We start from the raw sequence: 27,738 nt of genomic DNA, 5'->3' as shown, positions 1-27,738 counted from the left end.
CCTTCGCTTTGCTGTCTGGAAGGATTCAGGGAAATCCTGAGGCTGTGACTCCTACAGACACCTGGGTGAATGGCAGGATGTATTTCCATGGCAGCAGTGCCTGCTTTGCCCTACCAGGAACACGCAGAGCCAGCTGCCCCTGCCCCAGACCCTTACAAAAGCTACAGAAGGAGGGGACCAGTTCAAAAGCATGTATGAGCTTGGAGATACTTTGCCACCATATTCCCATACATTTCTATAAGGTGTAAATCTCTACATACCCCTGGGAGCCTGGGTTGCCTCCAAGTCCTGGCTAAGTGCTGCACTTAAACCCTGAGCAGGGCCTGGATGTGACCTGCCCGAAAACCAGTGCTCAGCATGATCCTTGGATGTTTTCCCATGGGAAGGAGGGCTGTTGCAGCGATGTAGGAACTTCCTTGATCTGCCTGACACATACAGTTCGGGTCATTAAGAAAGTATTTCTCAATCAGAAGCTGAGGGAGTTAGGAAGCCCTGGCTGTGTTTTACAAGAGCCTGGCTGTTCACAGGGTGTTTCCCAACCATTTTCTCCTGTCCAGCAGGAAGCCCTCCTGCTTCAGTGGGAATCTGCAGCTGCTACCCGCACCATGCTGGTGGGGTGTCCCACAAAGCTCATCAGCTTTCCCTGGAGCTGGTGGGACCTGGGCCATGCAAATAGGCACCACCGAAGTGCTCCATGGGGAAACGCCAGTTTTATGGAATTTGGCCAGGTTTTGGGTACCGTGAGCTGTCACACAGGTGAGAGTCCAGGGTCTTGGCCTGGTCATGATCGGGAGGTTGCCACTTGCACTGTCCTGGAGCTGGGAATGTGGCACCTGGCTGTCATGGGAGAAAACAGTTCTCCTGCAGATAATTGCAGGCATGTTTTTCTCTGCCTGGGAATGACATGTATTCCCTCAGTGCAGTTTTTACTGTTAAAGGAGGATTCTAATCTCACTGTTTACACCTTAGAGACAACTTAAATGGAAGAGAATCCTGTGGTCCTGGGGCCTGGGGAGGATATGGTGCAAACCAGGGCACGATGCTCCCTGACAGGCAGCCAAGAATGTAACTGGTTAACTTTAGCCATACATTGAGATCCACGATGAAAACGCTCCCACCTAGAGAATAAAAGACCCTGTATTTGAATCAGTGAGCATTACAGATTCACTCATCACCCATTCATGCCTTCTCCCTGATGTAAATACTTCTAAATACCGGCGTTACGCTGACCAGAGCACTTCTGAAGGAGGATTTCCCCAGCCTGGGAGTTTGCAAACAGGCTCATCAGTGTGTCTAACCTGTCCTGCCTCTCTCTGCGCACAGCGGCCTTGGCAAAACAACCTCCCTCTCCACCAGCCCGAGATGTGGCACCCGCCGACGCTCCTCCCGCAACAATTTTCCAGAGGGTGGAGGAACACACAGAGCTGCAAGACCTCAACCTGCTCTTCAGGTGCCAGCCATGCACGCATGTAGAGACACCTCTCTCCTGTATCACCCACGGCCTTAGACGCAGCCAGGCTTCCCCTGGCTGGGTTTTATGGGCGAAGCACCCTGCGTCACTGCTGCTGGAAGGGTGCACAGCCTCCCTCCCTTCCTCCCTCCCTCCCTCCGGCACCTGCGGCCGAAGGCGTGACTTGGCGGCAGGTAATCGCTGCCTCTCCCTGCCCGTAACCATAGTCCCGCGCTTGCAGGGGAATTCGAGCCAGCGCTGCCGGCAGCGGGTGGCACCGTCTCGGGTGGGCCCCCCGGGGCTCTTCCCACCGCTGCACAGTGAAGATGGTAGAAGGAGGTTTCGCCAAACTCTTCCAGGAATGGTCTTTTTTCCGCCTGGTGCAGAAATATCAGCCCCTTGGAAGCGGCGAGCCGGAAGAGGAGGTGAGGATTTGCCTGCGCCTCTAGCCTGGACCTGCTGAAATCGCTTGTGTAATTTGGGTTAAGTTTGCCTACTTTGTCTGCTTTGTCCCACCGGTAACTTGATATCGCTGCTGCTGGGCTCTCCTCTCCGCGTGGAGTTGTTCCCTCTACAGCAGGGGACGGGGTTAGTGATGTTTACCAGGCAGCAAGGTGAGATGGGGATACTTGTCTCTCCGCGGTGCTCCCAGGACGTAGAGCTCAGGCCGGTCCTGGCTGGCAACATCGTTCCCCACAAGTAAGGAGGTTCAGAGTTAGCAAAACTCACTGTGGAGCAAAGCCTGTGAGGTCCACGGGCTCCATGAGAGGCTTTCTGGAGCATGTGTACCAGACACAAATGCTGTCTGGGCAGAAGGGTAAATGGAGAGTGAGGCTCACCCTGTCCTGGGTACCCCTGTGCCGGGTGCCAGCCGCGGGTGGATGGGCTGTGACCCCCGTCTTTCTGGTCTGTTGCTGCCCTCAGCACTGGTAATGACGGCTGAGAGGTGCTTTAGCTCAGACCTGTGGAGTCCCCTTTGAAATAATGCTGATAATGCTTTCTTTTCCTGAACAATGCTGATGTAGAGACTGAATTTTTTTCCCTCCTCCCTTCACTACCTGTCCTTGGTGGACCAAAGAGTGGCCAGCGGTGATTTAGGTGGCCCTTATGCTCCTCTCCTTGTTTTTTCTCCACAGAACCTTCAGGTCTGGGATACTTTCACCACCACGTTTTCTCAGCATGAGTATTTCCATTGCTCAAGCCCCACTTTTTTCTCCTGCATGACAGATTGGTTGGGTGTTCTCCCACATAAACCTGATATATCAAATTCCTTCGGCATGCAGGCTTAGCCCTGAGCTCCGTCCCAACAGGCACCATCCACTCACCTTTGAGATATTAATGTTCTTTTCTGTGTCTGTCTGACTGAGGTCTTTTCTCAGATGTTATTTCAGCTAATCCTCTGCTCTCCTCTGAGTCTTGTCTTTCCAGTATGGGGGTTGGTCAGCACCACTGGGAGAAGAAAAGAAGACATTGAGCAGTGCACTGAGCGATGCTGCTCTACGCTGCTTAAACATAGCTCAGAATTCCAGGGAAAGAGGATCTTGTTGAGTCACAGAAAGAGACTGTCACTTTGGTTTGGTGGGAAGCTGAGATTTCTGGTCATACACAGGCAGGAGGCTACCAATAATTAGTCGGGTCTGTTCTTCGGTGGTACCATTTCTGTTGTGCCAAAGTAAATAATGATATGTATTTACTTCCAAAAATAAACCCTTCTTGAATTTTAGCTCTAGCCCAGGCAGTGAGGTACGTTTGGAACAGGACAGGGAAACGACCAGTGATTTGGTGCAGGCATAGGAAATGGGCAGTGCTGTCCAATGATAACTTGATAAACCAACAATGTATTCTCAGGTTATGGTTTAGGCTGGTGACTCAGCTGAGGATGGCATTTTTTGTGTCTTTATTTGAAAATAGTTGCAAAGCACTTTCAGTCTTGTAGATCTTTAGTATTTTGGTCAAATGATTGTCCTGGGCCCTACATATGTGAGTCCAGGTGAGCTGACAGGGGTTATGAAGGCAAAGCCCCAGTGCTGGTAGCTGTGAGGTGATAGCCAGCCCACAGGCTCTGGCAATGATCTTACCTGGAAAGGACAGAACAGCTAACATTCACACCAAAGCACAAGCACAACCTGTGTCATACAGAGTTTTAACTCTTTTTGTACAGTGGCTCCTTCAGAATTACAGGGAATTGTATGTTTTCTGCAGAAATCTGGAGAACACCCAGAGCTTTTTCTTCTGAGCATCCTTCTGTATGTATGTTTGAAAGTGAAAACCCCCAGGGACCATGTGGGTCACATTTTTTCCCTTTGACCTTGTACCAGGGTCACCCCTGTAGCACCCCGTGCTCCCAGTGGGTGCAGACAAGGCCACGCTTCCCAGGGGCTGCACACCCTCTTGGATCTGCAAAGCATCCTTATCAGAACAGGTCTCTGGAGGTGTTCAAGGCCAGGTTGGATGGGGCCCTGGGCAACCTCGTGTAGCTCCAGGCCTGGAGGTTGGTGTCCCTGCCTGTGACAGGGGGGTTGGAGCTCTATGATCCTTGGGGTCCCTTCCAACCCATGCCATTCTATGATTCTGTGATTCTATGATTACTGTGCAGGTACCTATCTTTGTGTTATTTATTATATGCCCTCAAAATAAATAGTGCAGCTTATCAGGAGAAAAGGCCATGGGATTGTCCTGCACAGCAGATACATGGACTTTGCTCACACACTTGTGTTTTCAGCCCCTTAAAGGTGTCAAGCCCAGTTCGCTTCTGAAAAGCTTCCAGCAAGCCAAGAGTTAACTCATTAATTCCCTTCCTCCAGCTCCCACAGGTGTTTGGGCTGAGGGCTGCAGCACCTCCCTCCCAGGACACCTTATATAAGAAGTTGCCTTATTTGGGGGGCTGGTTTGAGTGGGTGAGAAGGATTCTCAGCTGGGATGGCTGCAGAGCCAGGGTTTTCCTGCAGAGATGGAAATGCCACCTTTCAGCTCAAGGGTTTTGCTTTAGGTTAAAGGGAGCTGGAAGATTTTGGTTTCATTGTTATTTTTATTTTTTAATTAAGAAAAAGTTCTCAAAGCCAGGTTGGAGGAGGGGGCAGGGGTGGGGAGGGAGAGGGATGTGCAGCTGGGGGCAATGAGCCCAAGGTTTGGGCACTGCCTACTCAACCTGAGTCAGCCCCTCCAATACCCCTGGGAGCAACTTAAAATCCAGGGAACTGCTTTAGAGCAGCTTTGGAGAAAGACCTTTGACTTTGTGAACAGAGTGTCTGTTTTAAGGCTTGTATCTGCAAGGAGACCAGAGGCTTTGCTTTGTGTAGAAAGGCTGCAAGTCTGTGATAAGTGTGTGATGGGGGAGCAAGAAGCTCTGTGAGAGGAGCTGAGGCCTCACGGTGGGGGAAGTGGCTGGGGTAAGGATGCCTTGCAGGGCTGTGTACCAGCCTGAGCAAACAGCCAGAGAGAGTTTTGGCATTTGCCTCTCCAAATACCACTTCAGGCATCTCCAAATTCCTCCAAACCCTCGCTCAGGTGCTGCTGAGCCAGACCTGAAGGTTTTCCCCAGCAAATGCCTGAGGGTGCTGGTAGCCAGGAGCCAGGGCTGAATTCTTCCAGCTCTTCCCCGGGGCTGAACACCACGCTCCCCTGGGTTCCCTGTTTTAATGAACATGTGCTCTTGTGCTTTATGAATGAAAGCAAATGGGGATGGAGGCTTCCTTATGGGAAGGGTATGCTTTCTCCTCCACTGTACTTACCCTGTGATAGTGGTCACACCACCTCTCTTATGTGCCTGGCTGAGATTTCCAGGGATGCTGCCGTTCCAGAAAGAGCATTTTGAAACAGGAGATGAGGGATCTTGAAAGGGATGGGAAGGAGGTTTGGGTGCTGAGCCCCTCTTTCTCATGTGCTGTGCATTTGTTATGTCTTTAATGAGGTAAAATATGGTTCCCTCATTCTGAGCATCGAGTGCACAGAGGGGTGTGAGGCATTACAGGTGGGATGCCTGCAGAGAGCAGAGCCCTGGCCACTTTCTGCCCACTGAGGCAGTGTCCATTTGTCTTTTTGATATCCAGCTCCTAATAGCCTTTCTTTCTGCTATGGGAATGGACCCCTGGTTTTGAGGCTGTAATAAGGGTTAAATTACTGGATGTTGCAGAAGTGCTGTGATTTAGGAAGTGTTTGGGCTAACTGAGAAGTCACAGGGCTGGCAGGGCAAGGGGAGGGACTGGGATTGAGGGAAGAAGCAAGGAGATGCTGAAGTGCTCTCATGAATGCTGCTTTCACCTTACCAGTGTTTTATCTCCTTACTCAGACCCGTGAGGAGTGTGAGCTGAAAATAATTGAGCAGGAGAAGGAGGTGACGGTTCTGCCCCCAAAAGATGCATGTAAATGCAATAAAGAAGACTTGGAGAAAGCTTTGAACGTAAGTTTGATGGCTCCTTGTGAACACAGCAATGCAGTCCCTGTAATCTGACTCTGGGAAGAGACCAAGCAGCCAAACTGGTCTATGGTTTCACAGGCAAACTCCCAGAGCACCCAATTCCTCTGTCTTTACGTGGGCTGAATCCTCTCCTTGGCTGTGTTTGGGGCTCAACATTGGGTGTTTGTGCTTTGCTCTGCCCCGGGGAAGGATTTCACTCAAGCAACTGGCTCTGAGCTGCAGGTGAAAGAGCTCAATTGTCCAGCCTGGATGTGGAAGCACTCACAGTGCTCTGCCAGGGCTGGCAGCTGAGCCTGCACAGCTCATCCACCCCAATTATCCGCAGCTCCTTGGGAATAGTGTGCTGATACATACAGCCCTTTCCCCCCCTGCTTTTGGTAGCAGGTTTCGTTCCAGAGACAAAACTCATTGTATAGTTGTATTATCCTAGATGACTTCTCAAAGGCAACTCAGCTCCAGTCTTTAGATATCAATTCACCCCACTGCCCAAGCAAAGAGCAAAGTTGTAGCCATCACCTGGTTCAGCCCAAGTGCTGAGACCCCCTCCCTGCCCATGTGGAGTGGGAGGGTTGCAGTGGCAGGACCAGCTGCTCTGCCCTGACCTGCTCCAGCTGCCCCATGGCAGGGGCAGGGATGGAGAGACTGAGGGATGGAGGGATGCTGCAGCTCAGGATGCGACCTCCAGTTACTTTCTCTGCACCTGAGTTTGCCCTTGGGAAAAGAAACTCTTAACCCCACCTATGAGAAATAGATGGAGATTTAGAAAGGCTGAGTTCCTGGGTCTGGGGAAGGGTGTGATGCTCAGTGGTGTTTTGGTGTCTGGCTGCCTTTTTTCTTAATCCAGGCAATCTGTATCTCACCTTTACTCTGTTTATTCTCTTTGGATTTTGTCAAGGTGGTTTTGGTTTGGGTTTTTTTTTTTCTTTTAATGTACAGTAAAACCAAAACTCAATTATTTTTATTATCTATTTTAAATTTCTAATTTGTCATCTATTGCAGTTTCTCACATGTGGAAATAGTTGGGTTTGTTCTGTTGTGTTTGGCTTCTCTTTAATCGATTTGTGTTTACTTTATGGATTTCTGTGGTAGTTGATGGTTAAGTTTTATAGTTCAAGAGAATAAAAAAAAAGAAAGGCTAAACAGACAAACACTGGATAGCTCTGGGGGTTTTGTGGGGCACTGTGCTAGTTCTGGACCAAGGTGATGTACTTTGCCCAGAAACTGAGCCATGAACATCTTGCCCAGTCTACTTAGAGCTTTTTAACATAACTAGCTTTGCTTTTAGGAGTTTTCTATAACTATTCTGCAGAATTTTTTGGTTTGATTGTTTTGGTTTTGAGATTTTTTTTTTTTAATTTCCCTCTAGGTTGATTTACAAACTGGTCTCTCTGAGTTCTCCGTGCTCCAGCGCAGGTTAAAACATGGCTGGAATGAATTTTCTGTAGAGAATACAGAGCCAATATGGAAGAAATATCTGGACCAGGTAAGGATTTCCTGCACAGGCTCTCATTTCCTGGTGAAAACCCCTGGCTGGGTTGGCCTGAGTGTGTCTCTGCATTCAGGATTTCTGCTTCCACAGATTCAGCCTTGGAACAGGCTGTGCCCCAGATACAGAAGCTGTCTGCTCCCCCAAGAAAGCCATTGTGAGAGTCAGATGTGGGGTCATTTAATGTGAAGATAACATCTTAAAATAAAAATAAACCTTTTTGTCACCACGCAGCACACAAATCAAAAGCTGTAGATCAGCAGTCTGATTCCTGGAGCATATTTATTACTTTTAAGGCAGTGATAAAATCATGGCAGGTTTGAGGAAAACCAGTAGTATCTGGAAGCCACCCTGACCTCTGTTATCCAGGGAAGGAGAGCCATACCCTCCAACAGCAGAGACCAGCTGCTGGAACTCTACTAGCTACACATGGTGCCACGAGCCAGGAAGATCCATCATTTCAAACAATCTGCCCCAAAAGAGCCAGGCAGTCAGTGGTATTTGCTAGCTTGTTTGTCCCCAGCTGAATAATCACTGAGTTTTTCTTTTATTAACTGGTTCTCATCAGGATTTAATGCAGCTTTCACTTCTCTTTTAGAGCTTTTAACCAAATGAGAAGGGTTATTTTTGTTTGGTTTTAACCAGCAATTTTATGTTCTTCTTGCTTAACTGGATCATGAAGGTTTTAGTTGCTTTGAAAGACTATATTTGTATTTCATGGCTTATGCCCTTTTTTCCTGTGTGACCAATGGTCTTCACAAACATTGCAATCATTGTGAAGCCTCTTCAAGAATTCTTTTATTCTTGCTAGAAAGTGAGATGGTGCTTTTTTCCCTGCTCATCCCTAACAAGCTGTTTCCCTCTGGTTCTCCCTGGAAGAGCCACTAGTGTTCCCACACCATGCACACCACCTGCAGCAGACACTTGACGTGGCTTCTTCCAGCTGCTGTTTTTGTAAACCATCCCCTTCAGCCCCATCTTTCTAAAAGGAAATGATGAGACTTTCACCTCTGGCTTCAGCAAGGGATGAAGTTAAACCTTGGCTTTCCTACTGTGCCTTATCACACACCTGCTACCCAAACCAGGCAGTCTTCCCCTGCCTTGATTCCTTTCCATCAATTCCTACATTAGCTAAATAGGGCTGTAACTTTCTCAGGTAGGAGAAAAGTCCTTAAAATCTCTGCTTAAAGGTGCAAAAAGTGAGGGTCTGACTCCTGCAGTGCTGGTACAGAGCTGAGGTTAGCAGAGGTTAATTAAAAAACAAAAAAAAAAAAGAAAGAGGATTTCTGGTTTCAAATTCTACAAAGACAATAAAGGTTTTGTTTGCACCTATTGTGACTCTGAGGAGGTTTTAGTCTCAGCCCTGTGCTATGTGTCTGCAAAGGCGAGCCTTGCCCATGCAAACAGTGGGTAAGAGAGGACACTCAGGTGTTCCAGTATGAGCCTTGTCCATGCTGCCTCCTATCTCCTGTACAGGGGTGAGAATCCAGCATCAGCCCTACTACAGGTGCTGCACCCTCTCTTCCTAGGCAGAGCGATGTTGCTGTCATGGGCAAGGAGATTCCCAGCAGCAAAAGCATGTCTAACTCTTCCTGAAGAGATCTGAGGCCAGCTCAGCTTCAGCAGCTCCATCTTTAAATTTGTACTGCAATTTAATTTATTTATTTTCAGTTCAAAAATCCCCTGATCCTCCTGCTGCTGGCATCTGCTTTAGTAAGTGTCATCACGAAGGAATACGAGGATGCTGCCAGCATCGCCATGGTAGGTGGTACCTCTCCCACAAACCAGCCCTTGGCTCTCTGAAACTGGTGTGCCCACACTTGTAATGCCTCTTTGTTTGCAGGCAGTGCTCATCGTGGTCACTGTGGCCTTCATCCAGGTACGTCTGCAGGAGCTTGGCTCCACAGCTGGGGCTGTCATGAGGAAGCCTGCTCATGTAACTTGTTTTTCTTCCTCTTTCTCATTTGCAAGGAATATCGCTCAGAAAAGTCTCTGGAGGAGCTTAACAAGCTGGTGCCCCCTGAGTGCAACTGGTGAGGCATGCCAGGATGGGTGGGTTCTGGTGGGTTTGGGTTATGAGGGCAGAACGGATGGGTGGAGAAAACGACTTTGGGTTGTGCACGTAATGAGAGCCCAGTGCCTGGAGGAGTGGCACTGTGTGTGGGTGCAGCTCTAAGGCACAGGGAAAGGGATAAAGTAACTCTTGAATTTTAAAGTAGGCACCCAGCAGGACTGAGTAAATGCTGAGAGACAGGGGGGTCCCAGACAAGGCCCGCTCTACACCCTGCATAAGGATACCAGTGGGCTCTTGAGAGCTGCTGACTCCCCATGTGGGACAAAACTCACTTACATGGGGTTTTTTTTGGCTTTAGGACGGTTTTGCCCCTGGCTGATCAGTGCAAACCAGCTAATGAGCAGAGGTGCCTGTGGGCTGGGTTCTCTCACCCACACCTGCCCGTTGCTGTATGTACAAGCTGGGCACAAGCCTGCCAACCAGGCATTTTGGTGTAGGTAGACCACACGTGAGGGTGATTGTGCCACTGCCCATGGAGCAGTTGCAGGGTGCACCAAATACTGCTCCCCTGACTGCTTTGGTGCTTTAGGTTACAGAAAACACTTCTATTTATGTCTTTGCAAATGAGTTTTGTCACAGCCAACCTAAATAAGCTGTGAGGCTCAGAGAAACCCCACGCTGCCAAAGCAGTGCTGGCTTTTCTTCTGGTCCAGAGTTCACCCAGGTTCAGACCTTGCCAACACCACCATTTGTTCTTGATTTACAACAGGACACCACAAGCATCTAACAATTTGAAAGGCTGTACTTTTAATACAACAGTGAAAGGCCAGTGGTAATTGAAAAGCTTTTCTTTAGGGCAAAGAATTTACGTGGCATTATTTAAAGTGTGTGCCACAGGGAAGCACACTTTCGTGTTGCTCCTATCTGTGGTACAGGTACTGAGTTGCTTATTGCTGAAATGGAAATCTCCAGTAACCTGCCCATCTGTTAAGGAATTAAAACTGAGCCCAAGCTGAACATCATCATCTCTCCTCCTCGTTCTGGAGATCTCATGTTCATATTTACATTGGAAGCTCTCAGGGTCAGAGCTCTGGCTTTCTTGCCAGTCACATTCCCAGGACTGCAGAAGGAATAAAAGCCTCAGAGCCTGGTTTCCTTTCTTCTTTTTCCCTCTGTCTCATGTAGCCTAAGGGAAGGAAAACTGCAGCATCTTCTAGCGCGAGAGCTTGTGCCTGGAGATATCATACATCTGTCTGTTGGCGACAGGGTTCCTGCAGACCTCAGGCTAATAGAGGTAAGCACAGCTATTCATACAAGAATCTGTCTTGGAAATGTCTTGTCTTTACAATGCCAGAAATGTGTCTTTTTATTTAGGTTACAGATCTGCTGGTGGACGAATCCAGTTTTACTGGAGAAGCTGAGCCTTGCAACAAGACTGATGCTGTGTTACTGGAAGCTGGAGACATAACCACACTGAGTAATGTTGTTTTCATGGGGACCCTGGTGCGGTATGGGAAGGGAAAAGTGAGTCCTCTCAGCCTCAATCTTTTTCTTGACAGTAGTTACCAAATCTCTAGGGGGGGGGGTATCTCCCTCACTCTTTTTTTCCTGCTTTTCAGGGTGTGGTTATCGGGACGGGTGAAAACTCACAGTTTGGAGAGGTGTTCAAAATGATGCAAGCTGAAGAGGTAAAGAAGTCTCTGTTTCCCTGGGCTCAGTGGGTGTTCTGGATGAAAGACTGTGTGGAGAAGCAATTCCAAGAGTTAGTGTGCTGGGTTTATTTCCCATTCTGCCACGAGATGCCTGTGTGACTGAGGGATACCAAAGCACTGTATCCAAAAAAGAAGGTTATAAGCAGGACTTAGGATCTAAATTCAAACTTGTGCAGTTCAGCGTCTAACTGAGCAGTCACCTAACCATCACTGTTTCTTCTCCTCCCCTTACCTTTTCCACTACATATATACAATTTTACTTCTGCATGTGCCAAAATTTTATGGAGGGCCAGAGCTTTGAGCTAACCCAGATGAGGGTCTGGAAACTAGTTAATTCTTGACCCACTAATGCAAGAAAAGACATCAAAGCAAAAGTAGAAACTTCTGGATTATGTGTGTGCAAATTATCTGGGTCAGAGATGGGGATCCAGACCTTTTATCCCTGTCCCAGAGGCTTTGCATGCACATCATCTAGTTGTGGACTTGATTGTTAAGGTCCATCCAGATTTAGCTCTTAGTGCATCTCTACTTTGGCTCCCCAGCTGTGAACAAATCTAACCCTTCTCTGCACCCAGTTTTTGCCTGTTTTGAGTGCCATGAGGGAGAGACTTGCTCCCAGTGGTACAGTCTGTGCTCACATTGGGGTGGGTAAGCACCAGAGTATATCGGGCAGCTGTAGGGAACCCAGTAATGATAACCAGGACCAGCCCTCCTGGGGCTGACGGTCATCTTAAGTCACACAACAACCAAAGAAAACCACCTGTTCTCCAATGTTTCCAGACTCCCAAAACACCTCTCCAGAAAAGCATGGACAGACTGGGGAAGCAACTGACACTTTTCTCCTTCGGCATCATTGGTGAGTTGAATGCTGTTCTCACACTTGCACAGTCAGCTGTGAAAGCCCTCTGTGCTCCAGGGCTGCTTTCTGCAGAAGTGTTCATTGATGCTGGTTACCTGGACTTTGGGGGTTCAGGCAGAGACACCTTGGAAGGAGAGATCTGGGGAGGCCTCTCTGCGTACTCTGTTCTCCAAAACCAGCTAAAGCAGGTAACAGAATTATTAATTTCTTGGGGTTTAATTGGATGTTTTTTCCCCCACCAGGTATAATAATGCTCATTGGCTGGTTACAAGGGAAGCATCTCCTCAGCATGTTCACAATTGGAGTTAGGTGAGGACTGGAGAGCCCTTTTCTCTTTGATGTCTAACAAAACGTGTCCCAGGGAATTCCCTGTTCAAAGCAGTGGACATTCCACAATAGAGAGAACTCAAGTAAGACCCTTCATCAATACATATTGACCTCGCACTGGTGAAATTAATGTGAGCTCTGCCACAGAGTTGAGTAGACAGTAACAACCCTGAGGCTTTATTTAATCTTGGAACTCAGTGTTTTGAAAAATCTTCCCTACCTTTTCCACCTCATCCTACTGCAAATGTCCTTTCCTACTTGTATTATGAATTTAGTGGGAGTGTAGTAACAGCAAATATTAGTCTTTGCAGTTCTTACTGGATTTACATCTAAAGATTGGAATGTGCATTTTATACAGCATAAAAGCACGCACAGCCTCTTAATCAAACATAATAAACCACGTGTATTTAATAGTACCCTGAAAACACGTTGTGTGGTGCTGTCATGGCTCTCAAATCAATCCTTAAAAATAAAAAGGAAGCTTTTTATGGAATTTAAAAGGGAAAAAATCCCAAAAGGAAAACCAGAGAAGCCAAACTGTCTGGGTGTCCACCCTTCTGTCTGCTGGGGGTACATGGTGGCAAAGGCAGTTGGTTAAGCCTGAGTTTTGGAGAGCAGCTTATGGTTTTAAAAGCCCTCCTTGGTTACTTTTTGCATGTACTTAGAAGTATTCAGAGTTGCCTAAGGAATAACTAAGGGACAAATGCAGACTGTGTCTGGATTTTCCAGGTCATTCAGAGGTGCTGTGGGTGTTGATGTTGCTCCGATTCAGAGTGTGAGGCATGGGAGCTGATTTTTGTCCTGCTGTATCTTGCGTAAGAGAGAAGAGGGACTGCCTGTGGCTGGGAGTCAGTACCTAATGTGTGAGCTGTGATGCCAAGGAATATTCAGCTTCCAACCTCAGGAAGTTAAACAAATGAAATTAAATCCAACCCCCAAATCCCTGCTTAGCCAGAAATTAATGCTCCTTGGCAATGTAAAGAAGAAAAGTAATTGCTCTGTCAAAATCATCCAGAGAAAGATTGAAGGGTTGGATAAATATCCTGCTTTTGTATTTAGGGTGTGCCAGGAGTCCCAGTGCTTAGCACTGCATGCTCCCACTCAGACACACATGTATAAGCAGGAAAACTCACCCCATGGAATTGTCCCTTCGGCATGGTTTGGTCAGTACTTGAAGTTTGACTCCTGTTTGAAGCTGTTCTCTCTCTGCTGTCCCCAGCCTGGCAGTGGCTGCCATCCCAGAGGGCCTTCCCATCGTGGTCACTGTCACACTGGTGCTGGGTGTTCTCCGGATGGCCAAGAAAAGGGTAATTGTGAAGAAGCTGCCCATAGTGGAAACTTTAGGTAAGGCTGCAAAGGGGCTTTGGTCATCTGCCAGGCTTCAAAACCTGAACTGAACAGCAACAGGCTGGCCAGGTGAGCCTTGGGCTGGCAAAACAATAAACTTGGGATATGCTTACTGGACTGGAGTAACCTACACAGGCTGAAAGATGTTTTCCTATGTTCCTCACCCTTTGTTTTAGTGATATTAATACAGGTGGGTTCTAGGAGTGGTGCAGCCCACCCACAGCGCCAGCCCATGGTCACAGAACCTCTCTGCCCTGTTCCAGCTGAAAGGCTTAGTGTCTCATTCCTACCCATCCCATGGGATCATCCCGCCAGCCCATCCTGTCTGCCTCTGCCTTCTCTGCGCCTGGCTGCAAAAACCCTCGCGGCCCCTCAAGCCAAGTTTGGTGGCACAAACAAACCCTTCTGCAGTCTGCGTGGTCATCTCCCATCTCTGTGGCCATAGTGAAAGAGTCATGGAAAACAGGGACAGAGGGGACCTTGGGAAGGTGTGCAGCCCATCCTTACAGCTGCAGGGCACAATGAACTCCAATGAAATTAGCCTTACGTTTCCCCTTATCCCCAGGACACTGAATTTCCACTCTGCTCCTCTGACCATGGTCAGTATGGCCATCATATGGAGGAGAAGACGTGTTGAGCTTATAGTCCCACTCATTAAGAAAGCACACCCAGTGCCAAGCCTGGCTGTGCAGTTGCAGATGCCTGCTGCACGGGCGGATCCTTCGGCTCTTGGGAACGCTGTGCTTGTTTGAACTGCCCTTGTTTGTTCTGCAGTTAAGGAATCTTATCACCCTGCTTTTATTGTATCTGCCCTGTCCCAGGACATCTGAAACGACCTTATCTCCTGAAGAATTTTGTTCTGGAAGGGCTGTGCTCAAACAGGCGTAACTGCCAGATGCCCGGGTGCTCTGCAAGACAGTCTGAGCCCTGCAAAACCAGTGCTCTCCTGCGTGTTAACTGGGCTGTGTCTGCTAAACTTCTGAGAGAGAGAAAATTAATCCTCTGTCTCTACTTCATTCTTTCATTGCAAATAGCTAAAAATGAAATATTGGAGGGGATAGCTTTGCTCTGGGCTAATCTTTCAAAAGTGTAATTAATTTAATTGCAGCCCAATCTGCTTTATTCCCTCTGGGCTCCTACCTGGTGGTTATCATGCTCTGGGGGTGCTGTACCCAACCTGTGTGGTCATCTCCAGAGCCAGGGAAGATATTCAGATTTACAGAACCACAGAATCACAAGGTTGGAAAAGACCTTTAAGGTCATCAAGTCCAACTGTTCCTGTCCTGTGCTAAACCATATCCCTAAATACCTCATCTACCCTTTTTTAAACACATCCAGGGATGGTGACTCAGCCCCTTCCCTGGGCAGCCTGTTCCTGGCCCAGACAACTCTTTCAGTGAAAAATTTCCTGGACTGATTCTTTGTTGCATTAAAGCAGTTTTTCCTCTTGTTGGGAGTAGAAATTAGGTTGAATGTGGCAGTTCTGCTAATTGACTCCTTTGCTGTGCTGTCTTGGTGTAAAAGGGCCCTGGAAGAAATGTGCTTTATTGAAGGAGAGCTGTCACAGAGCAGGGCACAAGGGGGATAGCTCCTGCTTTTCAGCTGTGGATTTGGAAGGGGGTTTTGTAACAATCTGTAACATCTACCCTCAGAGCCCCTTGAGGAGGCAGGGAAGGGTGGCTCTCCCTGACTTAGAGAAGTGAGGGTTAAATGACCCTTCCGAGGAATTTGATGCATCTTTTCAGAATACAGCAGCTGTTGCACTGAGAACTGTGATACTGCAGTTCTGAAATTTTGCTTAACACCCCAGAGATCTGTGCCTTCTTACTGCCCACCATAGGATGCTCAGGATAATGTGTCCCTCTTCAGAAGTCAACTACCACACCTCGCATCCCAGTTAGTACGCACAGTACCCTCAGATACACTCAAATACCCTCAAATCCTTTCCTCACAACACCATTAGGGGTCTCATGGTATTTTCTCCCTCTTCTCACTGGTGCAGTTAAAGTAACATTAAGGAGATGCATTGTCCCTCTCTTGAGGCCCTGATTCACATTGCTCAGTTGTGTTATCTGTTAGTTCTGATTAAAAACTTTCCTGCATCAGGTTGCTGCAATGTCATCTGCTCAGATAAGACAGGCACCCTGACAGCCAACGAGATGACAGTGACTCGGCTCCTGACCTCAGATGGGCTCCAGGCAGAGGTATGGCAGAGGTATTGCTTTTATTGCAATTAGGCTGAAATCAGAGTTGCTGAGTCAGTCCCAAACCAAGCGGTTTCCTCACACATCATCATCTCCATTAAAGAGAAGGGACTTCCTATCGTTCCTGTCCTCTACTAATCCATATTCCTAAGTACCTCATCTAGTTGTCTGTTAAAAACATCCAGGGATGGTGACTCAACCCCCTCCCTGGTCAGCCTGTTTCACATCCCCACAACTCTTTCAGTGAACATTTTTTTTCCTAACATCTAATCTAACCCTGCCCTGGGGCAGCTTGAGCCCATTTCCCCTTGTCCATCTCCTGTCCCCTGGCTGAAGAGACCATCGCCCACCTCTCTGAACCCTCCTGGCAGGGCAGGGGAGGTGGGGAGAAGGTCTCCCCTCAGCCTCCTCTTCTCCAGGCTGAACACCCCCAGCTCCCTCAGCTGCTCCTCATAGGATTTGCCCTCCAGCCCCTTCCCCAGCCTGGTTGCCCTTCTCTGGACTCGCTCCAGGACCTCAATGTCCTTCTTATGTTGAGGAGCCCAGAGCTGACCCAGCACTCGAGGTGCAGCCACACCAATGCCAAGTACTGAGGCATATTATACATATATAACATGATACAAATTATATGCTATAATTACAGCTATTGTAACAATGCCCTTGCATTATCTGCGTGCAGCCTTTCCTGAAAGCATTGTGTTGAGCTAGAAAGAATAACCCCAGCCTTCCAGATCAGAAATTTGCTCAAGCACACCCCAGCAGTCCTGCCTGGCGCTGGGGAATTTCCTCACTCGGTCTCTCCCTCCCTCAGGTCAGCGGGGTGGGCTACAATGGAGAAGGAAAGGTTTATCTTCTGCCATCAAAGGAAGTTCTTAAAGAATTTTCCAATGTCTCAGTTGGGAAACTAGTGGAGGTAAGTATGAATTATGAACCAGCTCGTCCCTTTTTTTGTTAAATTTTCATTTGTACAGATAGTTTTGGGAAATGGGGGGGGGGGGAGAAGCACCACTTGTGTAACTAAAATGAATTGTCCTCATGTTTTACCAAAATGTTGGTGTATCCTATGGATTAAGTTAGTTTAGAAAGCACTGATCTCAAGAGATGCTGCTATGGGGAATAGGACATCTTCTGGGATGCAACTGCTTTTGTTCTCCCATCATTTCATTTAAAGAGACAAAAAAAGCTATGACAATACAAACCGTGTGGGTACGTCTCTATCTCTAGGCTGGCTGTGTGGTCAACAATGCCATTATCAGGAAAAACAGTGTGATGGGGCAGCCCACAGAAGGAGCTCTCATTGCCCTTGCAATGAAGGTAAGATGTCAAGATCTGAAATTTTTCAGAAATTAAAAAAAATTATTTTAATATTTAAACAAATAAAATAATAACACATACATATATATATTATATATATATACACACACACGAGCTGTGTCTGGTAGCAATGATCAGACTTCTTTAAAGTCACCAGGCTGGTTTTAGCGTTTCCTTGTCCCTTCTCCCCAAGGTCACAGATGTACTCCTCTCCCATGTAAACCTCTTGTGATGGACAAAACCTTCCCCGAGCTTCTGTGCTAGCAGCAGTATTTGTTTTACGTGGTTAGTCCTGCAGTTCTGCTGCCCAATGACTTGCTTTCTGACCCAGACTGGGCTGCCTTTTGTGTATTTTCTACACATGCACATTAAGAGTTTGGGAGGACAAGAAGAGAGACAGCAATGAGCAAGGACAGGCTACATGAGACAGCCTGGCAGAGGGTCATCATCAATTTGGGTGTTCCGCTGGCTTTTTACTGTTTTCTAGTCAGAATTATGTAAAGCAAGAATTTCTGATGCCCATTGAGTTCCTGCTCGTAGGCAGAGGTATCATATGCTCAGCATTACATAGCCTGTGGTCCACAGACCTCAGGTGGGCTGCAAAGAGCAGAAGGAGCCCGATGAAATGAGGCATCTGCAAGCATCTGTTCCTACCTCCTGCTATTAAAGCTTGTAACTCTAACATGAAACCATGATTATTTGGGTTTTTTTTTTTTTGTAAAACGATGTCTTATTTCTCTAAATGCTAACTTAAAATCTTCCTTCTGCTCCACCATTCAGCAGCTGAACAATAGCAGGATACAAGGGGGATTGTATTATTTTTAAAAAGTATTATTATTACTAATTTTTTTCTTTTTTATCTTGGTGGGAGCCAGGGGGGAAGGAGACTGGAAGCTACTTCTGGTCACTGCCCCTGCTCCTGGAGCACCATGCATGCTGGTAGAGCAGGCATGTATTGGTTTGGGCTGTCGTACTTGGTAGCTGAGGGGTGGCCTTGTGGTGAATTGCTTTTTGAGTTCAACCCACCAGGAAATAATCTGAAATCATATCCATGACTGACCATTCAGTTCTTGGCAATTACCCTTCTTCTTCCAAGTCGGGTGGCTGAGGAACAACCAAAGTGGAAGAGGTTGAGCTTGGGCTGGAAGAACCCCGCTCTGCCCATCCCATAGCCATAGATTTAGGGGAAGGACTTGACCCCCACTGAGACAGCAATGTACCTCCCTAGTTTTTTTCAAAAGCCATCAGGGATCAAGCTTCGAACTATGGTTTAATTTACCCCATATCAGGTACCAAAAGGAAAAGATTGGGCTGACAAATGGATTTTCCTCTCCCTGTGCCTTGTTGTGAGCTCCATGGTATACAACTGCCTGGAAGCACATGGTCAACAGTCAATACCTGTCATATAGAAAATGTATACAAGCTTTGGCATTGTTCAGCATTACAGTGCTCTTCTTGTGTTACCTTACTTCAGATGGAATTAGCTGACATAAAGGATATTTATGTAAGAAAGAAGGAAATCCCGTTTAGCTCTGAACAGAAGTGGATGGCTGTGAAATGCACGCTGAAAAACCAGGTAAAGCAAACAGTGGGGTTGGCTGGTTTCATGTTTCTAATTGTGCACCTCAACAATGGGCATGAAATGGTATCTCTTTAGCAAATACTGTTTGCAGAAGTTGACTATGTCACGAGAAAAAAAAAAAACCTCAAAATTCCCAACTTGGGTGTAATTTTAGCTTGCAAAGCTGTGTTTGAATGGGAGGAGGTAACGCTTTTCATATAGTGGTTTGAGAAGGAAAACAAAAGCTCCTCAGAGATAACTGACAGGGGAAGAAAGGTACGATGTTTGTAAGAAAATATTGGCTGGTTTTACCTGGCTGGGTTGAGCAGATACTGTGCTCTGGTTTAAAAACTCACCATTTCCCTTACCACTCTGAACATGAAAAATGACATGAACAGAAATATCCCATCTCATGAATAACACATGCAGCTGGGCTTCCTACAAAACAGCTGAAAGAGCAAACAAAAGAGCTATTTCTATCTAAGATGTAAAGACTTACACATTAGCAGTATTTTAAAATGTCTTTTTTTAATATATGAAGTATATTATATCCTTACTTTGAAGGATGAGGAAGATATTTACTTTATGAAAGGAGCGTTTGAAGAAGTTATTCGATACTGCACTCTGTATAACAGTGGTGGCATCTCGTTACCCCTTACACCCCAGCAGAAAGCCTTCTACCAGCAGGAAGAAAAAAGAATGGGCTCCTCAGGTCTACGGGGTCAGTCAATACTGTGTGTGTCCCTCAACCTCACAGGTTATTGTGTCCTAATACTTTCCTGCTCTGTTTTAGTTGGGATGGACAGGGGCTTAATCCTCAGCATCACTTGCATGATCTCTTCATAATGCTTGTCAGAGTTTGCCAGGGGCTGTGTCTTAGGTCTGCTGGCTCCTTGCTTTCTACTGATCTTTTTTTGTTGTTGTGTTTAAGTTTGTGAGGTTGAAAGGAGCTGAAAGCAAGCCCTGGAAATGGGGAACGTTTTTCTTCCATGGGGTGTTGTGATTACCTGGGACACAGTCTGAGCTAAACCCTGCCCTGCCAAGTTCTGCTTGTAGAGGAGCCCTTTCAAGAGCAACAAAATGCAACTGTGAAAGGGGTTCTGAACACGGCTTTGGGTGCAGAGATTTTTGTTTGAAGTTTGGTTCAATTCTTTATTAGGAGCAAATCTAACCCATCTCCTTTAGATCCTGACTGCATGTCAGAGTCTTTATATGCGTGTCTTGGTAGACAGATTTAAATTAGACAGAAATAAATCCAAAGAGAAACAAATTCAGTTCAACTGTTATTATTTGAGTTGAACAAATACCAAGTACTCATGTCTAAAAAAGCTCTGAATATAATGACTACAGATCAGATTTTAATGACTTTTTCTGCTGGAAAACTACTGATCATTTTAATGTATTGAAACACATCATTAATAATTTCATCTTCTCTCCTTTCCTGCCCCACCCTCCTGTTCCTAGTGCTTGCATTGGCTTCAGGTCCAGAACTTGGCCAACTGACGTTTTTGGGCCTGGTTGGAATAATTGATCCCCCGAGGGCTGGAGTGAGAGAAGCTGTTCAAGTCCTTTTTGAGTCTGGTGTGTCAGTGAAGATGGTAACTGGTGACGCCCTGGAAACTGCTGTGGCTATAGGTAGCAAACTAAGCTGCTTCTCTCTGGGTCTCTATTATGTCTGTCAGATGAGTCAAATGTTACAGCACTTGATGAACTTTATCCTTCTTTTTGTGTGTGCAATAGAGATTTTAAATGCCACTGAGTTCTTGCTTTTCCTTTGTAACAAATCATGTTAAATGCAATAATGGAGCAGCTATAGACTACAGACCAAATTCCAGTAACTTAAGTCCACTATTTGAGTGCCAGAAATGGCAAAATCTCCATGTAAGCCCCTTAAATGAGACAGATGGCATTGCTGGGATTATAGACTCCACTAATGTTTGGAGTGTGAGTGTCTCTGCACTTCCCATTTTTACATTAGCAATGTACAGAGTGAGGCACAGAGAGGGGAGTGATGGATTTTGTTCAGCTCCAGTTCTGAGTATTGTATCACTTCTGTAACTCCAGCTGAGTAAGGACAAGGTGACCAGCCCGGCTCAGAGTGAGAGCTGCATGCCCTGCCAGATGCCCCAGGTTCAGATGTACTTCCCAGTAAATTCCTTAATTGCTGCCTCTATTCTTTGTATGAGGAAACAGTTGGCTTTTTCCAGAGCTGACAGGCAGGTCTCATTTTGGGCTTTTCTTTGCAGGACAGAATATTGGTCTGTGCAACGGGAAGCTGAAAGCCATGTCTGGGGAAGAGCTGGACCAGTTGGCTGAGGCAGAGTTATCATCCACTGTCAAAGATGTAATGGTTTTGATGATGAAAACAAAGCCCGGGTCCATTTCCAGCATCATCCATCTAATACAAGATTGGGGTTTCTTTGTTTGTTTTTCAGGTTTCCATTTTCTTCAGAACAAGCCCAAAGCACAAACTAAAAATCATAAAGGTACTAAAAGCCTCTCAAATCTATTGTATGCCTTACAAAAGCCAAGATGTTAGGGGTCCCTCTCAGTTCTCTAGACCACCTGGTCGTCTTCAAAGACAGGACCAGCTCAAGCTAAAAGACCATAAAAGCATTTGCACTATTAACACCAAAGACATCAGCATTTCTCTTGCAGACCTGGCCTGGGTCATTTGATAGACACTAGAGAGAGATTAGCAAGTACAATGTCACAGGAATGATTTCTGAGGACTGTACCTCTCTCTTCTAACTCCTACTGGAGTGGTGAGGTTGCTATGGTCCTGAAAATCCAGTCTCTTAATCCTTGGTCTGAGTGTCATCCTCAATGGGCTGCTGAGTGTCCTTCACCCTCAAAGTCACGTAGCACTTCTGCTCTTTCAGTATTACGTGTAAATGCTGTGACTGCCAACAGGACTGACTTACCTTCTCCTGGTTTCAGAGCCTCTCTCTTCTCTCCACTCTCACAGGCTTTGCAGAGGGCTGGTGCTGTCGTGTCAATGACAGGAGATGGTGTTAACGATGCTGTGGCCCTCAAGTCTGCTGATATTGGGATTGCAATGGGACAAGCTGGTACAGATGTCAGCAAAGAGGCTGCCAACATGATTCTCGTGGACGACGACTTCTCCACAGTAATGTAGGTTTAGTGACTTTCTTACTATCAGACACTTTCTTGCTTCAGACACTTTCTGGCTATCCACTGCAACAAGTCTGTTACATGACTAGCCTGGGACAACACAAGATGCAGGACAGTCAACAGACAGTAAGTGGAGAGATTCTTAGTGTGGGTCTGGCTCGTTTTCGGTTGCGCACACAGCAATGGCTTTCTTGTTTCAAGCCCTGGTGACAAAGCTACCTTTCATCCCAAAGCCCTGCTTTCTCATTGCTGAAGCTAATCCAGCATTTGAAAGCTCCTAGAAGTCTGGGTGGGTCATGACTTGTGCTCTGTGCCTCACCCAGGAACTCAGAGGAAAGACAAAGTTTGTAATGGTCTCCTGGTTTATAACAACTGACAGACTAGAGTGAGGATATAAATAGGTCACATGCCTGCTTTAGGATCTGAGACCTGGCCATATGAATCATTGAATACTTTGGGTTGGAACACACCTTTAAAGGTCATCTAGTCCAACCCTCCTGAAACATGTGGGGGTTTCAGTTCTACTAGTGAAGTTCTACTAGTTTCAGTTCTAATACATCTAATGATGAAATAATTTTAACTGCAAAGCTGCACTGACCTCCTCCTGAGCAGAGGTCTGAATTTTGATCTGAAATAAGTGTTAGAGTAGACAACTTAGATATTGAGTGCCACGGGAACTCCCTGTAAAACAGTGTGAGTGCTGGTTACTCAATAAACTCTCCTCTCCCTTCCAGGAATGCAATAGAAGAGGGAAAGGGAATATTTTACAACATAAAAAACTTTGTGCGGTTCCAGTTGAGCACGTAAGTCCCTGTTTGCTTCGATTCCAGTGAAAGCACCTTTTGGGTGAGGCTGTGCAGAGTAATGTTCTTCTGTGCCTTGCAGGAGCATTTCAGCTTTGAGCCTAATAACTCTGTCAACAGTGCTTAATCTACCAAATCCACTCAATGCTATGCAGATCTTATGGATCAACATCATCATGGATGGGCCTCCAGCCCAGAGGTATGGAAGGGTTGGATGAGCAACCTTTGCTCATCTTGGCTTTAATATATCTGAATTTGGCTGAGGAACACAAGCTGTTGTGATTTCTTATCAATGAGCCAGTCATTTGGTGGTTAGATAGTTGTACTTTTGTTCTGTCCTGGTCCCTCCAAAAGCATTTACTTCAGGATTACTTAAGGCTTTACATATTCCTGCTTTGTGGAGGAGTCACTTAGCTATCCCACTCTTTGACTGGGAATGACCTGCTGTCCTGAGTGCAGCACCTCTAGTAGCCCTGCAGACCTAACTGCGAGGGAATGCTGGGTGCAGATGGGGTAAATGCCTGAAAATCACAAGATTTAGAAACCTCATCCACCTGATAATTACAACCACTGCTAATTGCAATTACTGCTTCCACAATGTGGAAGAGATGTTGGCCTCAATCTCACAGCTAGCTCTCCCTCTGGGATGGGATACCGGTATGACACACCATGGTAGTCTAATACATCATTTTAGCAGCTCATTATGCAAAATGGCTAATGTGGCTCCAGACAACCTGGGGGCCTGGTGTAACCCCACCAGAATGCTCCTGTATTTCCAAGGATTTCACCCTCCAGGTCCATCCTGTTGTACCAGCAGTAGCATTTTGGGACAATCTGCATTAACTAAACCCTTTGCTTCTCAGCTTGGGAGTTGAACCTGTTGACAGGGATACGATCAAACAGCCACCCCGATGTATCACGGATACTATACTCAGCAAATCACTGATCCTGAAAATCTTCATGTCAGCTATAATTATCATCAGTGGAACCCTCTTTGTCTTCTGGAAGGAGGTGAGGAAATTCAGCAATCATATCTTTTCGTCAGGGTGGAGAACAGTGTGAAGGGCATTTTCTGAAGTGTGAAAAGGACTTTGTGAAATACATCCAGTGGGGAAGGACCAGTGTGGGTAGAGGGCTGAGGCTCCTAGTTCTGCTTCTGCCTTCCTATGCTACCTCCACCTTGGAGCTTCCCATGTAGAATGGGAGAAGTGTTACTTGATAGGATATGAATGCTGTGAGGAACTTTTCACCTCTAGCTGGCCACGTAAGCAGACAACGCCAAGTGCGTAAGTATGTAAGTACTATGGTTAGTAAATAGCAACTGTTACTAGAACAGCTGAAGTAATTTAATTCAGAATATTTACTCAAATTCCACATCAGTTTAAGAATTTAAAACATGGTTGGTAAGATCATAAACTCAGCAATTAGCAGAGATAAATGAATGTTATCTCTAACAGTAGAGCTAGATTTAGTCATCTTAGTATCCTTCAAATTGACTGGGGTGACTAGAAGGAGTATTTCATTCATCTGTTGGACTAATGTAATTTTGTAAGGCTTAATCAGCCCCTGAACTGTGACCTGTGCTTTCAGAATCCAAAAAGTGGCATAACTCCTCGAACCACAACGATGACTTTTACCTGTTTTGTGTTTTTTGACCTCTTCAATGCCCTGACGTGTCGTTCTCAGGTGAGAGCACTCTGCCAGCAAAACACTAACATAAACATTACAGTACCAGCATTTTGCATAGGAAGGGACTTTTAAAATGTCATTTAAAGCAGCATGATTTTTATCATCTTTATTTGTAAAGTTATCCATTGCAGTTCAACTATAACTACACTTTGAACTATGTAGCTCTGCCTAAGCTAGCGTTCACCTAACCTCAAAGAGTAAAGGAGTTTACATGCAGAGAAACAATGTGATATTCAAGTATCAACAGCAGATTGGCAAATGTTACATTTGTCTCTTTTATTTCCCTCTTCTCCAGACAAAGCTGATACTGGAAATAGGCTTTTTTCGAAACCGCATGTTCTTGTACTCCGTGCTTGGGTCGTTTCTGGGACAGCTGGCTGTCATCTATGTCCCTCCACTACAAAGAGTCTTCCAGACAGAGAACTTAGGAGTGCTAGGTAAGCTCCAACATAACTCAGTTATTTATTTCTTTTTCTTCAAAGTTACTTTAAAAAGCAGAGGAGATTGCCAAGTTGTTACATGAGAGCGCCCAACAGATTGCTGGCAGGGGAAATCAATCAACAGCCCCTGTATCTATATACATACACGTAGCTCTACACAAATAGGTGCAGCATTTAATGATATTATCCCAGCCTAGGTTTTGAATTTTGATTTACTGCACATAAATACATGTAAATGCAGATGTGCTGAGATTTTTCCACGAGCTCTGTATGATGATATTTCTCAGCATAAATCTACCTAGGACCATTAATGCAGTCACTCTGGTTTGAAATAGCAGGGGAAATGTTTCCCAGCTGAAATGCAATGCATATTTTACCATTTGAATCAGTCTCAGCAAACTTCACTGCACTGAGCTGCATTGCATCCACGTAGGCATGTTGTTAGAAGCCGGGTTCAATGATCCCTAATGATTAACAAAGCAGTTACCACCCATTGAGTGGAGTGTACCAACGTGACCATGTGGATATTGTCTATCTCAGTCACTTCTATAATTCTACAGCTAGCAAAAGCATAGCTGGGCCATGCATCTGTGGAGTTACACTAGCCCAAATACCTACTGCAGGAGGGCCCTCAACAGGGGATTGCTGTCCAGAACAAAATTCAGCTGTCTGCTGTCCTCACCTCTGCTCTGTTTCGTCTTTGCAGACCTGCTGTTTCTCACTGGACTGGCTTCCTCAGTTTTCATTGTGTCTGAATTAGTCAAACTCTGTGAAAAACGCTGCTGCCAGCTGAAGCACACAAAAGACTGTCTTACCTGATGTGAGCTTCCTGTAAAGCTACACTTGGAACAGAGCTGTGATGCTGGATAATTCAAATGCACCATTTTATGATGCCACACACAGTTTCTGATGATACTCATGTGAATCTGTATTCTTAAGCCAGTCCCTACCTAAGCTGACCAAGCTGTCTACAGAAACATCTGGAGTGGCTCCTGTTTTAAACCAAGATCAAGTATATTTTTATAACATAGATTTATATGTCAAGAATGCAGTTGTAGTCTGAGACAAAAATAACAAGTTTCACACCTGTACAGAAAAAAATCTATTGTGCATAAAGTGAAAATTTATTTATTTAAATCAAAATGATTTTTATTAATAAAATCTACATTGTAAAATGTTCCTGACAAGTATCTGAATGAGAGTTTTGATTTACACCTGTCCTTTTCTGTTAAATTAGAAGAATGGAAAAGACCTGCCTGTGGTAGCACTTCTTTTTCCATAGTCAATCTGTAGTGTTTCTAGATTCCCAGATACCTAGCTTTGATTCAGCAAGACTCTCAAGAAAACCCTTGGGGAGATGTCAAAGGAAGAGGAAGGAGCTGAAGCACCAACCCTCAGCTGTGAGCTTTTGCTGAACACCACAGTGAGTATTTTTTACCAGTGTGACTAACGAGCAAAGGGGAAGGCTGACTGCTCTGATGCACAGTTGCTGGTGGATTTAATGGGGATGGAACTCACTTTCACAAGGCATGAGAAGCATAGATGGCAGGGATGTTAAGCAGCATAAAAGTGACTGAGAGATGTTTACATCACGATGAAATGCACTGCTAGTAAATGCTTTCTGAACAATTTCAGATGTGTGAACATGAAGCACTTCACTTAATAATTTCAGGAAAAAAAAGTTGAGTATTTTACATTTAAAGAACAATTTTGAATAATGCCATCTACTGGCTTGATCAGTAGTTTTCTAGTAAATAATGCTTCACTGACATATTTGGTAAAAACAACACAGTGTCAGTTTTCTTTTTGCCCCAGCTTAAGGCCTTCACTCCAAAATGAAGACAGAGAGTGTCAGACACAAACTTGCCCTAAAGCACAATTTCAGAGGTCAAACTGCTATGCTGATCTCCACAAGATGACATTTAAACAGGATTACATTTCAGATTCACGTCTACAAAGAACCAGCTCTACTGGTACTTATTTTAAATGCAAGAAAACCTGGGCCCTGAAATATTTTTGGTGAAGGGTGGATTTGTGCAATTCACCCTCCCCAGGTATAGTCTGGAAAAGTGGCTGCCCACTGCTTTTTGAAAAATACTTGCAAATTGTTTCAGTCCTCAAAGAAAAGTCTCTGCCTTGGAAAGGAATGGAAAGGAAGTCTAGTAGTTTGCTTTATGTGTAACTGCAGAAATTCAATTACACCTCATGTCTGTAGGCCATCTACTTTGAGTATTAAGTATTCTTAGTCAGTGCCTAAATAAAGGATCCCTCCAAGACTTACAGTGGCAGTTTGAGAGTGTTAAAACAAAAACCAGCATCGCAACACTTAGAGAGAGCATCATGTACTTACTTCGCTGGCTATACAGTACTCCCTACTTTGTACCATTTTAAATTCTTATTAAAAGATACAGAGAAGAAAATGATACAAAAAAAATAATCAATGTAGTTGTTTTGATGCTTACATCTTTTTCTAAGAGCTAAAAACTTAGGCGACTATCTGTTTTATTTAAGCAGATACAAGATGAAAGGATATTAGCACAAACACCCCAATCATTAGTTGTGGTAGCATGCAGGATGCACTGTTAAGTTCTAGGCTTAATAATGTTTTTTTTTAAAAGGGATCTACATTAAGGCACAAGTGCAGATTATTTACTCAGAACATTCAAATATGGCTCCCTATGAAAAACACTGAGCATGGGGAAAAAAGAAAGACCCCACACACTAAAAGGCTAAGGGAAAGAATTTGAAGGAAGGCCACATGATCAGGAATTGCAGTAATTTTACAAGCTGTTACAGCACTTCTTTTGTTCTAAGCTGTGTGGAAGACAAACTCATGCTGGACAAAGGAGATTTGATCCAGTCCTTCTCCTTAAGAGGAGGAAGACTGACAATGCTAAGAACAAACCACAATTTTCTGAGTTAAAAGTCCCTGCAGTCCCTGGTAGAAATTAGGGTTAATTTTGACAAGTTAATTAGACAT

At 45.5% G+C, this 27,738-nt stretch overlaps 1 protein-coding gene across 1 annotated transcript; it reads left to right on the top strand.

The window, feature by feature from the left end:
* Positions 1-1,776: 1,776 nt before the first annotated feature.
* ATP2C2 (ATPase secretory pathway Ca2+ transporting 2) lies at positions 1,777-25,936 on the top strand (the record flags this gene model as incomplete). The annotated part of the gene is made up of 27 exons (XM_084270093.1): positions 1,777-1,875; positions 5,739-5,849; positions 7,234-7,350; positions 9,025-9,114; positions 9,197-9,232; positions 9,325-9,386; positions 10,553-10,661; positions 10,742-10,891; positions 10,987-11,055; positions 11,860-11,935; positions 12,181-12,247; positions 13,485-13,609; positions 15,719-15,816; positions 16,628-16,729; positions 17,041-17,130; positions 18,605-18,706; positions 19,256-19,412; positions 20,156-20,326; positions 20,938-21,035; positions 21,127-21,177; positions 21,660-21,826; positions 22,561-22,629; positions 22,712-22,828; positions 23,493-23,640; positions 24,220-24,315; positions 24,614-24,755; positions 25,465-25,936. 27 exons carry the CDS (start codon positions 1,777-1,779, stop codon positions 25,575-25,577), a joined length of 2,832 nt encoding a protein of 943 aa, XP_084126219.1. The 3' UTR covers positions 25,578-25,936.
* Between the last annotated feature and the right edge of the window lie 1,802 nt (positions 25,937-27,738).

This window comes from Gallinula chloropus (genome assembly GCF_964237585.1).
Source record: "Gallinula chloropus genome assembly, chromosome: 13".
In the NCBI taxonomy this organism is placed as follows: Eukaryota; Metazoa; Chordata; class Aves; order Gruiformes; family Rallidae; genus Gallinula; species Gallinula chloropus.
The sequence above is the reverse complement of the archived record's forward strand: the minus strand, read 5'-3'. Positions and strand labels throughout refer to the sequence as shown.